The sequence below is a fragment of the Nilaparvata lugens genome, chromosome 10 (genome assembly GCF_014356525.2).
Source record: "Nilaparvata lugens isolate BPH chromosome 10, ASM1435652v1, whole genome shotgun sequence".
NCBI lineage: Eukaryota > Metazoa > Arthropoda > Insecta > Hemiptera > Delphacidae > Nilaparvata > Nilaparvata lugens.
The window spans coordinates 12,670,898-12,684,521 of record NC_052513.1 but is presented as its reverse complement, the minus strand read 5'-3'; the positions used below and the strand labels follow the sequence as shown (position 1 = coordinate 12,684,521).

Genomic DNA, 13,624 nt, shown 5'->3' with positions numbered 1-13,624 from the left:
AAAAAGATTATCCAATTTAAATAATAAAAGTGTACCGAACAGCCTCAAGAGTTCGCTACTGATGAGTGAGTACCACCTGGATTATTGGGGAGCAATAAATAAATAAGTACCTAGCCTGATTATAAGTATACATACCAAAAGTCCTTCACTCTCTACCCACTTACGACAACAGCTTTTATAGATACTGTATTAAAAATACAGATAAATTTATCCTTTATAAATCTTATTAAATTAATGCATAAAGCCTTCTAAAAAAAAAATCTGTTTCAGATTAATTTCAAGGAAGAAGTTTGAAATTTAAGATCATGGATTATTTGTCTCTAAAAAGCAGTGATATTTCCACAAGCCAAGAATCTCGACGTCCTGTTGAAGAAATTCTCGATCTGCTATCAGATGACAGATGCATCAAGGAAGCTACAGACGACTTGAGTGATGCATCAATTCTCACGCCCCCATTTTCAGAGTTCTCAATTGTTGACGGCAGGCCTAGTTTGGGACATTCGGTCACTTGCTACCATTGGTCTGCTGATTATCTAGCTGTTTTAGATGAAATAGATGACGAGGAATGCGAAAACCTGTCAGTTCCTTGCAGTTCTTGTTCGTTTTGCTCTTCATGCACCAGCGATACGTGGGAGGTTCTGGGTATAACTAATGATCTATTCAAGAAACCAAGGGAATTTTCCAAGAAATTCAAACGAGAAATTGATGGACTGATCAGATCTGGTGCTACAGGTGATAAAGAGTTTGATAAGGTGTTTGTTGACGCAATATCGGATACAAAATCGGAGGCTAGTTCAAGAGATTTGCAACGGAAGCCTAGGAAACGATCAACTACAGACTTTGATCCATTGTCTGGACTGTGGAATATGTTGTCCACATACGACGATTTCCAGGTCACCGCTCCAGGTTTCAATGTTTCCCAACAGGAGAAGCCGCATTGGTTGGATCAAGAGGCCATGCCGTGGCAGCTAAAGGAAAAGTCGAGAGTGAAATGCATGAATTGGCTTACGAAATACCACAAATAGCTTATTTATTTTATTGTATAATCACAAGATTGCATATTGAGAAAATTTCGAATTGTGAGTTGTAAGTTAATATTTCCCTAACGAATAATATATCTTATGCTTTTTTAACATCAAATACATTTTTATGCAACCAATTTATTATGAATTAAAAAATTGTAATGGCTGTATCTGAGAGGAGAATAGTTTCGAGGATTACTGTACATGACAAAAGAAATGGTACTCAAGTTCCTCCTATATTCAGCAATTATATTATATTTACCAAGAATGATGAATATTAATTAATTCACTTTCACTTTGATTCGACTTACAATAGGGTTATAAGGTATATATGTATGTAAACTACTGTTATAGACGTTTAATAAAAGACTTCTATTTTGTTGAAATAAAAAATCAAATTAGAATAGAAATGACCACGCTTTGAAAAACTTCAATTTGATCATTTCATTGAAACCTTATCCTCAACCTTATAGAGTTTAAAGCTTATTAATGCCAATAAGGGGGGCATAAAAATGAAAGTCATAAATTTTATTGATTTTATTTGTATAAACTACTTACACAATAAATCCACAGACATGATAATAGCACCTAGAATGCTTGTATCTTTTGTATACTTCGGTTAGGTCAGGGTGACATCAACAAATAAACTAAAAGAGTCATAAAAATTGCAGTCTTCTCAATCATGCTAATTTTTAATTACTACCGATTTTCTAATGAATATAATATTAATAAAGTAGTTTAAGCTAGACAATATCAATTACTGTTAACCTTTCAAATTGCACGTCTAGAAAAAATCGCTAGTCTTTTCAATGACATCATAACACTCTCATTGTATATTTTGTCTCTGTCATTTCCGAAGTAATTATGAATAGTAGTTAGTATAGCGGTAGTAGTATATAGGTTAGTAAACTAATCAGCTACAAATTACATTACAATAGTTTATTTGTAATCCTGAGGAACAGATATACATAGCATAGCCATCAACTTGCTATAAAGGATTCTGGAGTTTTCATTTACCTTATTATGAGGCATAGTACAGGTATATCATTAAAGCTTTCAATGCTATCATAATATACAGTAGTACTATGATATCGAAACAAATTGTTACAGTTTAATGCTGAATAACTCTCACTTTTGAATTTCCGAAACATTTATTTTAATGAAAGTAACAAACTGAACCTCTTGACTGTAATACCAACAAAATGAACAGTCGATCACTGGTAAAGTAATTTCAATGACTGTCAGTAGTGATTGAGGAATTAAAATTTATAAATCAAAAGGGCAGAAGACTTAATAAATCAGTTATTGACATGATTGTACATAATTATACATTGATAAAAATAAAACACATTCTATCATTAAATAAAGTATAATTCACAAGAAATTAGGCCCTAATTATTATTATAATGCAAGAAGAATTTATCGCATTTTTATTCATTACAAACAGAATATTAATATCTTTTGAAGAAATAAAAAAAATCTCCATTAAAAATAATATCTAAATTATCACAGGGTAATATGAAGGTTGTATTTATTTTGTTTCAAATGAAATTATTTAAACTTCACTTTTACTGAGAGCAGTGAGTGTTCCAAAAATAAAGTTGATCCAACTAAAAGTTTCTCTGAATATACATACATGTCTAATATTATAAAGAAATAAAAATAAAAAGATTCAAGTACCTTACCATTTAAAAAAAGTTTTACTCGCAACACGTTTCAACATTAATGTAAATTTCAAGTGAATGAATCTCATTAAATTTACTCACTTGAAAATTACAAATGTTGAAACATGTGAGTAAAGATTTTGAAAAAGGTTACTTAGATTTTTTATTTCTTGATAATTAAGAGTATGCCTAACCAAGAAGGTAATATCTAATATTTTATTTAGAAACTGAATTAAAGTTGAAAATCCATTCAAATATTGCAATATTATTCAAGTTTAGGAATATAACACCAATTACACACACACTCACACATTCTGATATTTATGAGAAAAATTTGCCATTTTAGAGAGCGCAATTTTTAAACGGTTCCCTCAATATGTTGGTTAAACTTCTAGGATGTTTTACTTCTTCAAATTTTTCAAGTTACAGAATCATTGGGAATGAAATTTATCAAAACATTTTTTGAATAAGGCATGGTTAGTAAATGACAGCTATCACAAATCAGTAGAAAACAGCATCGGTACCCCTAGTGTAGTTGAAGCATTCAAAGTTGAAACTTGCAAGTTGTAAACTTGTACTGTAATTACATTGGATACAATTTTTTAACTGTGTGCACTATATACAGGTTATTTTGAGATGATTTATGTGAAAAACATACTTTAATTATTCTCATACGTTTGTAAACCAAATAATGGAAAGCAAAGTTTTTACAAGATTCAAGAATTGTATAGCAAAACATTTCCATAAAGATTAAATCTTGAGATCGGCGAGCATAGAAATTAAGGTTGCATAGATCTGAGTTTGACGGAATAACTAAATTTCTTGAAAATAAAATAGTCTTTTTTCTTCAATTGTCCTAAAGTGCGCAATTCATTTCATGTTCTGGAACTAGAGAGAACAAACAACTAGATGTAACGAACAATATTGTCAAATAAGTAATGCATTATCATGACAGAATAAAATGTATGTACCCAAAGGCTAGCTAAACCCCTACTAATAAAGCTAATACAGTACTGATATTACAGTCACAATTAGGAATTCTGATGTTTCATTTACCAACGATTCGAAGTGAAGGTTTTAATGAATACTCTAAAAAACGAAAAAAGAGTAATAGTAAGTAGCACTAAAATATATATTTTTTATATATTCCGAAGAGTTTTGGTATTATTCCACAAAAGTGAATACCTTATCTGCAGACTGATCATGACAATTACAATCCATAAAATAAACCCATTTATTCATAAATTCTGCTACAATTTATCAAAGATCATTTCATGAAATCGCAAAACGATCCTTATATGAAATGAAGTAGAGTCCCGAAATTTAGAGTGACATTAAAAATGAATACTTCTTATTATATAAATCAGTAATTTCCCCCTGGATTACGCTATACAGTAAACATCAAAACACATTTCTTTTGTATCACTAAAAGCCGGAGAAAATTCGACAAATGGGAAACTTATAAAATAATTTGTAAGTTAGATGATCAACAATCATATTATTCCGTATATGATGGCAGCCAACGAAATGTGGCCAAAATGAGGGCTGCTAGGTTTCCCAAATGATCGACTCTTCAAATATGTCTGTACAATGTAGTTGGCTGATTGAGAAATCACGTGGCGTAGCGCTTGGTCCACAGTCGGGCGATGCGATCATGCTCTTCACGATTCTGCAGGTATTGCGTTGCTATACTACCAACTAGCGGGTCAGCTGAAAAACAAACAAAACTATCAATATTATCAACTGTAAACGAATAGACAGACATGAGACCGAGAAATGTACAGATTTCAAGGTTTTACATGAATCCAAATTCTTGAAAAATCAGAAGTGAACAATCCATGTAAGGAGATATAAGGTGTAAATTGTCCACTGGACCCTGTAGTCATGGCAAAACAGCAGGTGCTAGCAATTAAAAAAAAAAACTTTCAGGTTCTGTATGATGCCCATATACTTGTGCAAGGGGCATACACAATGGTTGCATTCAACGCCACTGATCAATTCCATCGTGTTTTTTACGTTCAGTAAAAAACCTGATCACAGATCTGTGGCGCTAAACCACACAATGTCGGCTAGTATCCTGACGCCAAAATCCGCCATCTTGAAAGAAAGTCTAGCATTGTAATATAGAGGTACACGTTATAATGGCAGTGTTTGATTAGCAATGGTATTGATATCCTTGTCTATCATTCAACAAAGCGGATAGCGCTATCTCTTTCTCGCTTCTGCTCTGTTGCCAGATCGTCTTTTAAAAATGTAGAATTAATAATTAATTAGCAAAATATTTCATCTTAATTATGAAATTATTGAAAAATATAATTTCTTGAACGGTTGCTCATGAGTCATGACTGACAGATGTTTCTTCTGCTGCTCATATTATTGTAAACAAAACTAGAACCTAACCTAACCATTGTATAATCAATTAGAATGGAAAACCATCAAGTGATTGGAGTTGTTTTAAATGTCATTGAATAAGTAATCATGCATTTCTCTGTTCCCAAATACATTATAATGGAGTTCATTTTAATTGTAAACCACCTTGTATTCAGCAATGTCTGCTTACGTTCAGCTACTCTGTTTACGTTCTCTTCAATCGGTAGAAAAAACGATGAGTTGATCAGTGAACGAACCGGATATGACGTAATTGTTTTTCCAATCAGTTATACCAAAGACCTTAAAGAGGTATAGACCCACAATGCCTATGCCTTCCCAATTGATTGAGGTATTTTAGAGCAAGATATTACATAATACATATATTTGTAATATTACAGATTACAAAAATCTTCAAGGTCTTTGGTATGTAATAATCTTCCAGTTTGTCCCCTCAATGGCCGATTTCAAATCCAAGTACACTAGCGCTGCATGTGAGTCTATGCATCTTTAAGGTCTTTGAGTTCGACCAAACCGTGCTTCGTTCAGCGCCACGTTCACTGACCGATCTCATCGTTCACTCACTGATCAGAGGCTTTGAACGCAACCAATGTGATAAGATCATAATGATCTTAAAGCCATTGATTACTTGGCAAAACTCCCACAGGCGACTTTACTAAAGAATTCATGAATCAAAAGAGACCCCGTTTAGCGACGTCGACTGGTCAAACCGTCCTGTTAAGGCTACAGTGAAGCGGTCCTGATAATCATCAAATATGCCCTGCATTCCGATGAGGATTGAAATAGAAAATAAGACACATGAGCGCACGTGACTATGAGTGAATACATAGATGGGTGGCGGAAGTAGCTTCAAACTTGAGAGTGTAGAGAACAATGCATGTATTAAATGGTTAAAATATACCGCCCCACTATGTACGCCATCATTTAAATATATGCATGTTTTTCAACACTCTCAAGCTTGAAGCTACCTTCGTCACTCTATTATGTTTTCACTCAAGGAGATTGAGAGATATGCTAAGCTACGACACTAAATGGCCTTAATTCAAGAACTCTATAAAACATATAGAGCAAGTTGTCTTACCTGGATTACAGTCTGTGAGTAGTGAACATATCGACAAAAGAACTTTGGAGATTGTTAGAGCTGGAGACCAATTGTCTTTCAGTATGTCTAAACAAATCACACCCTGGCTGTTGATGTTGCAATGATATATACGCGTGCGGAATGTTACCTGTACAAAGGAGATGAAATTAATTTCGCGAAATGGAAAACATTTGAATGATATGGTAGGCCTACATGTTCTCTAAAAATTCAATCATATGCATTCCATGGTGAAGATCCTGTGGAGAAATCCAAGATACGGTATTAGTGCCGTAATTCAGAAGCAGCTGACTGTAAGATTTACACATACTAGGCAGGAACCAGGAAGCAAGGAAACTGGGTTGCAAGTAATCATCCAATATTGAAAGATACTCTCTTTCTATAGTAAGATGCACGTTACAGTCAGTTGGAGGAAATGTTGGGAACGCATTGTTGCAACTTTTACGTTCCATCATCATCTTTCATAGAGCTCATGTAAGCATCACTTTCAGTATGAAAAAAATGTTAATAAAGCGATTTCTTATGCTGAACTATTGCAAAATTTCAAGGGAATTGAGTTGAATTATTCGACTATAAACAGCTTCATTATAAAAATCTTAGTCAAATAATGTTGAGTCATCCTTTGGTTTGAATTGCAACTGTACCTTATGAAGTACAGTTTTTCAAATAGTCTATTCTTGATTCACTTAAATGCGTGAATTGCGTTTCAGACGATTAACTGAACAATAGGTCCCTTTACAAAACTACAGTAAATATATAAATGAAACTGAAATATTTTTGATCAAAGCAACACAGAAAAGGTTTCTCAGAGAAAGGTCTAGCTAATTTAAGATTCCAGTTTTCAGTTATGAAATGTTTTAGATTAAGGTCTTTAACCTTTTTAATATCAAATTCAACTACGAGCTTATTTAAAATGACAATTTTTTTAACATGGCAAAAATCAAGAAATATGTTCGTATAAGTAAACAGTGAATACCTTGGGAGGTTTAAACGGATATTCCGGGGAGAAATGGATGTCCAAAAAGAAAACGCCGCCTTCGTAGACTGATCCGGGGGGTCCAAGAATAGTGGAGACCCACTCATACAGGTTATCACCTTTTGGTCCAGCACTATAAACACAAATCCATTATTGAATGTTATGAATGCTTTCTTTCGCCTTATATTTGAACAAATCAATCGGGATTCACGTCTAAATAATAATTTATTTATTGAAAAACTTCTAATTGTGAGGGCTCCAGCGAGCATGACTACCCTCAACACAGAGAGAATTATCAGTTCAGTTTCTATTAGAGTAGTCAATCCAACAATTCGTCTCATTTTTCTATGAGTTCAATAGAAAATTTGTTTCAATCTGCATATCACTAATCTAAGAAAATTGTTCTAATTACCAGAATATTAATAGCATTATCATTCAATTACCGATAACAAAAAAATATACATCATAAGACAGATAACCTGACAATATGCAAAACCAATAGCAGCTCAAGTACCTATCGTGTATCGATTTTTTGAACCCAAGCATACTGACTCTAGAAAAATTATACTAGGCTGTAGAAAAGTTTTTTGTCTCGAGAAACCAATAATCACAATACAATACAATGCTATTCAAAAAATACAATACAATACTTTCAGTTATTTTTTTATAACAAAAAATTACCTGCAATTTGGTGGGGGATCCAAAGTGATTTCAGCTAATTCCTTCTGAATCCTGCAAGAAAAGAAAATATCAGTCAAAAAAGTCTTAGATTCCATAAGAAAGAAATGTATAAATAATTTGATTGAAAATATAGATAAACCAATTTCTTATGACTTATATTTTTTTATACAGAGTCCGCGGTCCGGCAATGAACCCCCCCCCCCTAATTTTGAAAGCTATTTACTAAGAAAATAAAAACAGACTCAAAATAACTAAAATTTAAGTAATTTTCTAGACTTAATCAGTTTTCTGAAAAATTGTTATTTTGAGATTTGTTTCACAATAGAAAATAAATAATAACATGAAGATTATACCCTCAATTTTTCATGAATTTATCTTTTGCTAAATTTGAAAGGATTTGTCCCAAAATTTCAACTTATTAGACTCTCATATTTCGAAGAGCAGAAAAAAACAGAATTTCATCATTTCATTTATTTTTATAGAATGATAAGTATCCAAATAAAAAACTTTGAAAAATTACATATTTATGTAAAATGTTTGCAAAACCCTATCGCTCAGACGTAAAAAGGAAAAACTACGTCAATATGCCAAACATCGATAGCGTGATATTCTACAAAGACAATTTTTTATAGTCTAATGTGAACTTGTAATCGAGTAGTGTTTTTCAATGAAGGTACATTTCTCAACTCAAATTAGGGCGACTAAATTGCCGGACTCAATATAATAACTTTGAGTTGGGTAGGCTTTGCGATGTCACTGCAGATATAACAATGAACATCTGATGAATATTTAAACGGTATTGCTGTTGGAACTCACAAAGGAAAGGAAACAAGCGGTGTGACGATGGGGAGTCTTCGGTTCCAGGCTATTTAATCGCCGAAACGACACAATTTACTCAGATGGGCAGTAGATGAGGCTATGGTTTATAACTGCGCAAGGTTGTTTACACCAACCCAAGTATTTTATACTAAAATAAAATAATTATCTGTGAATGATACACACCTCTTGGCAGACGTGCTAAGAGCTTTGGACATCTTGGGATTTGGTTTGACTTCTTTATTATCGGTTTTGGCGGTTTCTGGTAATGCTCCTCTTCCACGGCCTGCTCCACTTGATCCAGCACCGGTCCCCGACATTAGCTCTGAAAAAATCCCTTTTATTCTACCTCTTTTAAGTTATCAATTCAAATAACAAAGCGATATCAGCACTTAAATTAAATGATAGATAGGTAAATCTCTAACCTAAAATCGACCGAAGCCGATTAGGCTTATTGTTTAATCGTACTATAGAATAATAATCCAAGCTTAACCAGAGGAATTTATTACAAAACATATACTTAATTATTATGTAAAACATAACAGAAAACACTTTACAGTTTTATAATACTAATTTAAACAGGAAACATACGACACAGATAGATACATTTAACACTTAGAACACTTAAAAATTTGCATTATTTTCGAAATTTTCGGTGGCTTAACCCTTCCTCAACGAACTAGTGTTGTAGTGAGTGTTCTTGTTATTCAGTTTGAACTGGTTGTAATTTGAAATGAACAATACCACTCACTACAACTCTAGTTCGTTTAGGAAGGTTGGCTAAGCCACGGAAAATTTCGAAAATAATGTAATTTTTCAAGTGTTTTTAATCTATTTCTGTCGTATGTTTCCTGTTTAAATTAGTATTATTCTTAATTATTATAATATATATACAAGATTTTGCTAATAATAAACAGTCCTAATGTTACCCAACCATAATGATTATGTGTTGGGGTGATAATAATATTCATTTCTGAAACATGTACAAATAATATTAATTAGTTTGAATTGGTTTGTTTTTTCAGATTGATTTCTACATAGATTGCAGGTTTGATGCCTAGTGAGATCGGACTCCCCATTCCATATTAATTCAAGTTATATGACTATTCATTGTTATACAATGTATATTAATGGTAAATGGTCATTTCCAACACAAAATATCATCAGATTGTCAAAAAATAATGTTCTTGAAAAATAAGGCGGGTCTTTCTTAAAAAAGGACATATTTATCAGTAATGAATAATAACTAACCTAACGTTAAACTAGAGTAAATACGTTTCTTTGAGGTGATGGGACAATTTACAAAATTATTACTAGTCTATAAAAATGATAGAACCACTGTTCTTTATCTACCGCAAGCTGTAATCAAAGTCATCCCATTTTATCTGATTTTTTTAATAGGCTATTGCAAATTCTTGTAGATAATGTTATGATGATCAATAATCATTTATTGAATTTATTTTATTCACCAAGCAAATATGCATCTAGCAATATTAATGCAACTCCAATAGTCACTTCAATTCTCCAATCAACCGCATGATGAATCTTTATAATTACCATAGTTTTCACCTAGACCTTTTTCATATGAATCCCAGTCAGTTCAAGAAGGCATGTAAGCGGCTCCACCCAATGTGACACCTATTTTTCCCACGCTAGACCTCATCAACTTACATAGAGTACCATATTTAGTAGATGACTTCCTTTCATTCTTAGCTCTGTTATCATTCATCTCAATCTTGGAATGTTATTTGTATTTTCTTGATTCCCCTCTCATTATTTTCTCATATTGTAAATGGTTTCTAGTATATAGTATAGTATCTAGTATTTAGTATATTTAGTTTTCAGTATATTTAGATTCTCATCACATGTTTTTCTCTTCACAAATATGAAATAGTTTTTCCATTATTTCTTTCTCTCGATTTTCAAGTTTCTGTAAAGTGATTATTGTATTTTTTTTGATTAGGGAGCAATTTTTGGGGTTTTCCCGTATGCTCCCATATTGTTGTAAATAAATAAATATAACTTTTCATGATTAAATAATACATATTATTTATAATAGGGTAAAGATTAATAACATTAAGTACTCTAGTACCGTATATGCACTCAGACCTTGTAGTGAGCCTCCAGATAATATAGTTTTGAAATTGCACTCCTGTGATGATACCTATGACACTGTCTGCAACTGTCAGATCATTGATAGGGTGAAGAGTTACAACTATCTAGGAGTTATAATAGATTCTAACCTGAGATATGAGAATCACATACCTAATCAGTTTGCAGCGTAAGCTTAGAAAAATGATTTATATTTTTCATCAGCTAAGCTTCATCCTGAACAAACAGAAAATTAAGACAGTTTATTTTGCTTATGCTCAGTCGATCTTGAGTTATGGTGTTATTGCATGGGGAGGAGCAGTTAGAACTACACTGGAGCCTTTATATGTAATACAGAAGCTTATAATCAAGGCCGGCTTGAAACTGGAGAGACAATATCCCACCGAGGCACTCTTTGAATATTCTCAATTATTGACTGTCAGGCAGATATATATGAAGAATGTACTTGTATTCACGTACAAAAACAGGGATTTTATGGTAACCGAGGTAGCACATAACTACAATACTAGAAGCTCTGCAAATGTGGGGCTCCCCAGAATTGTCAAATCAATAAATCGCACTAACCCATTCTACGTCTCCAACATTTTATTGAGGAAAGCACCATCCAGAGAAATAATAGAGCCCACGGTAGGTTTGCTTGCTTACAAAAGAATCATCGATGGTTGGCTGCGTGCAACTGGTGTCAATAACTCAGAGAATTTGCTCGAACCCTTATACAGGTAGTTTCCAATAATAATAGGCCTAATAATAAAAAAATAAGATGAAATAAAAGCTCTAGTATGAAATCCTAACTAACTCACTAATTCCTCAACTAACCCACAGGCCTACATAAATCCTTTTCTTCTTATCTTGTATTGCCGTTTGTTCTTTGCTCTTCTTTCTAAATCTGTAAAGGTTATATTAATTTATTTCTCTAAACTTCTACTCAACTATTTCAGTCACAAAATATCACAGTATAATGATACTCGTCCCACACACAAGTCTAAGACTCATGTGGGACTATTTCCTTTGTTGTTGTGTCGGTGCAAGTCAATGATTTATTTTGAAAGTTATATTTCGTATAGGATAATAGGCTATAGAGATGGGAAGTTCGGATCACTTTACTGATTCGGGTCAGTCGTTCACGTTCACTGCCGCGACCCGTTCAATTGAACCGTTTAATTTTCTATACCTTTCCTATAAACAAGCAAAAAAAAGGTCCACCAGAATTGATGTGTAAAGAGTAAAAACAGGGGTTTACCCCAGTTGAAGAACGGGTCAAATGAACGGGTTTTTTTGGATAAATGTGATCCGGATTCACCTTAATGACCCGTTTAATTCGAACGGGTCATGACCGAACGACACATCTCTAATAGGCTAGTTGTTTTGGGCCATCGGTTGGTGGCTGTGTCGTGGTAGTTTGTTATTACATAATATACAGTATAGTGGGCAGGTTTGCGTTGCAGTCGTCGACCGATGGCTCGAAATTTTGAATAACAGAAATGCAAGTTTTGTTAAATTTTTTCAAGACTTGCAAAGTTTTTATGGTTTAGCAATAATATTCTAGGTCGATAATGCAATACATCTTTGTAAATTTATATTTATTCCTTTAAACTAAAAGCATATATCTATGTATTCTTGTGCACTGTATATGACAATAAAGAATTATTGAATTGAATTGTATATCATTATATTTTTCCAGTCTACAAACGATTTGTCAAGCTTTTTCAAGATTAATTAAATAAATTTTAGCAAACCAGTGTTAAACATAATATTATGATGACTTGATACCGTAAATCTCATTAAAATATTTCATGTCCATTATTTTACATGAAGTTATCATTATAAAAAGCTAGTAAGAAAACAAAAAAGATTATATAAAGAGTATAATAGAGCATCAAAAAGTAAGATACAATAACTTTCTCACTAGCCTATCAATACAAATAGCCTAATACTGTAGTAGGCTAGGATAACCTTACCATTGCTACAACGAACAATGGTTTGCTTTCAAACAAAACCAAAGGATAATACTCTAGGATAACTTCGGATTTTTATCAATTTTAAAAAATTATAAGTTAATTAAAAATGCAGATTATAATGTTAAATATATAATTGACAGATTATAATGATATTGTATGTCTACATCAGAGTCAAATCAAGTCGGTCGGGTAAAATCAATGATACCTAAAAATGAATACAGAGATGGTAAGTAATAAATTGTACATAAATCCAGCATTAATTATAAAAAAATGAGTGATTAATTGGGCTGTTTAATACCTAAAATAACTACAGTTGTAACTCTATATTTTAACATGCAATTTTACATGTTAAAACGTTTCCTTGCAAATAAATGAGATGAAGAAAAGTAAATGAGACATACTTAGAAGGAAAATGAGATGAAATAAATTGAAATGAAACATAATTAAATGCAAAAAGAATAAAAAAAAGACCACACCTCTGAAATAAGTTAGCATCCAAAACAATGGACATAGGTTTGATTGAGAGAATCATTGTGTGTAGAAAAAAAACTTTGAATATTACAAACAAGTTGATAATAATTGAAATGAATGCATCTGTTACCTTGAAAATGAAGTTACAGTAAAATATAATAACCAAATTTAACTACTAATAATACAAGCATAACATTTCACAGAGCACAGTTGACCGGGCCGGCCGCCATTTACAAAAATGTTCTTGATTTGCTTTCTTCTATCTTCTTTTTCTTCTTCTTCCTCTTCTTTTTCTTCTTCTTCTTCCTCTTCATCTTCTTCTTGAGTTTAGTTTAAAAGAATAAATATTTCAGTTTCTGATCAATTGTGGAAAATAGTATTTCAAAATGGAAAAGTTTAATATTGGGAAAAATGAGAATGAATTCATGATCAACTAT

General features: G+C 32.5%; 2 protein-coding genes across 7 annotated transcripts in view; one reads left to right on the top strand and one right to left on the bottom strand.

Annotated features, from left to right (window-relative positions):
* Nucleotides 1–3,575, top strand: part of LOC111046994 — a 10,465-nt gene extending 6,890 nt beyond the window's left edge. For both annotated transcript variants that reach the window (XM_039436350.1, XM_022332690.2), the window contains exon 2: nt 271–3,575. In XM_039436350.1, coding sequence (XP_039292284.1) covers nt 306–1,025 — 720 coding nt within the window. In that variant the 5' untranslated portion in view covers nt 271–305 and the 3' untranslated portion in view covers nt 1,026–3,575. The remainder of the gene's footprint in view (nt 1–270) is intronic.
* LOC111047090 (ubiquitin-conjugating enzyme E2-24 kDa) lies at nt 2,424–13,624 on the bottom strand. 5 transcript variants are annotated; one of them, XM_039436351.1, is made up of 7 exons: nt 13,318–13,433; nt 11,323–11,499; nt 8,833–8,971; nt 7,831–7,881; nt 7,150–7,282; nt 6,156–6,303; nt 2,424–4,396 (listed from the first exon to the last, which is right to left on the bottom strand). In XM_039436351.1, the coding sequence occupies exons 2-7, from the start codon at nt 11,360–11,362 to the stop codon at nt 4,299–4,301; spliced, it is 609 nt and encodes a 202-aa protein (XP_039292285.1). In that variant the 5' UTR covers nt 11,363–11,499; nt 13,318–13,433; the 3' UTR covers nt 2,424–4,298. The 5 variants fall into 5 exon arrangements, with proteins under 5 accessions (XP_039292285.1, XP_039292286.1, XP_022188481.1 ...); XM_039436352.1 differs by lacking the exon at nt 11,323–11,499 and adding an exon at nt 10,912–10,974; XM_022332789.2 differs by lacking the exon at nt 11,323–11,499 and having other exon boundaries at nt 13,193–13,452.

Excerpts from the sequence above, each read along its gene's own strand:
- LOC111047090 (XM_039436351.1), bottom strand. The coding sequence starts at position 11,362 with ATGGTGCTTTCCTCAATAAAATGTTGGAGACGTAGAATGG. Across the intron at positions 7,283-7,830 it reads GATCCCCCACCAAATTGCAG|TGCTGGACCAAAAGGTGATA; the intron begins GTAATTTTTTGT and ends TTGTGTTTATAG. Across the intron at positions 6,304-7,149 it reads ATCCGTTTAAACCTCCCAAG|GTAACATTCCGCACGCGTAT; the intron begins GTATTCACTGTT and ends TCCTTTGTACAG.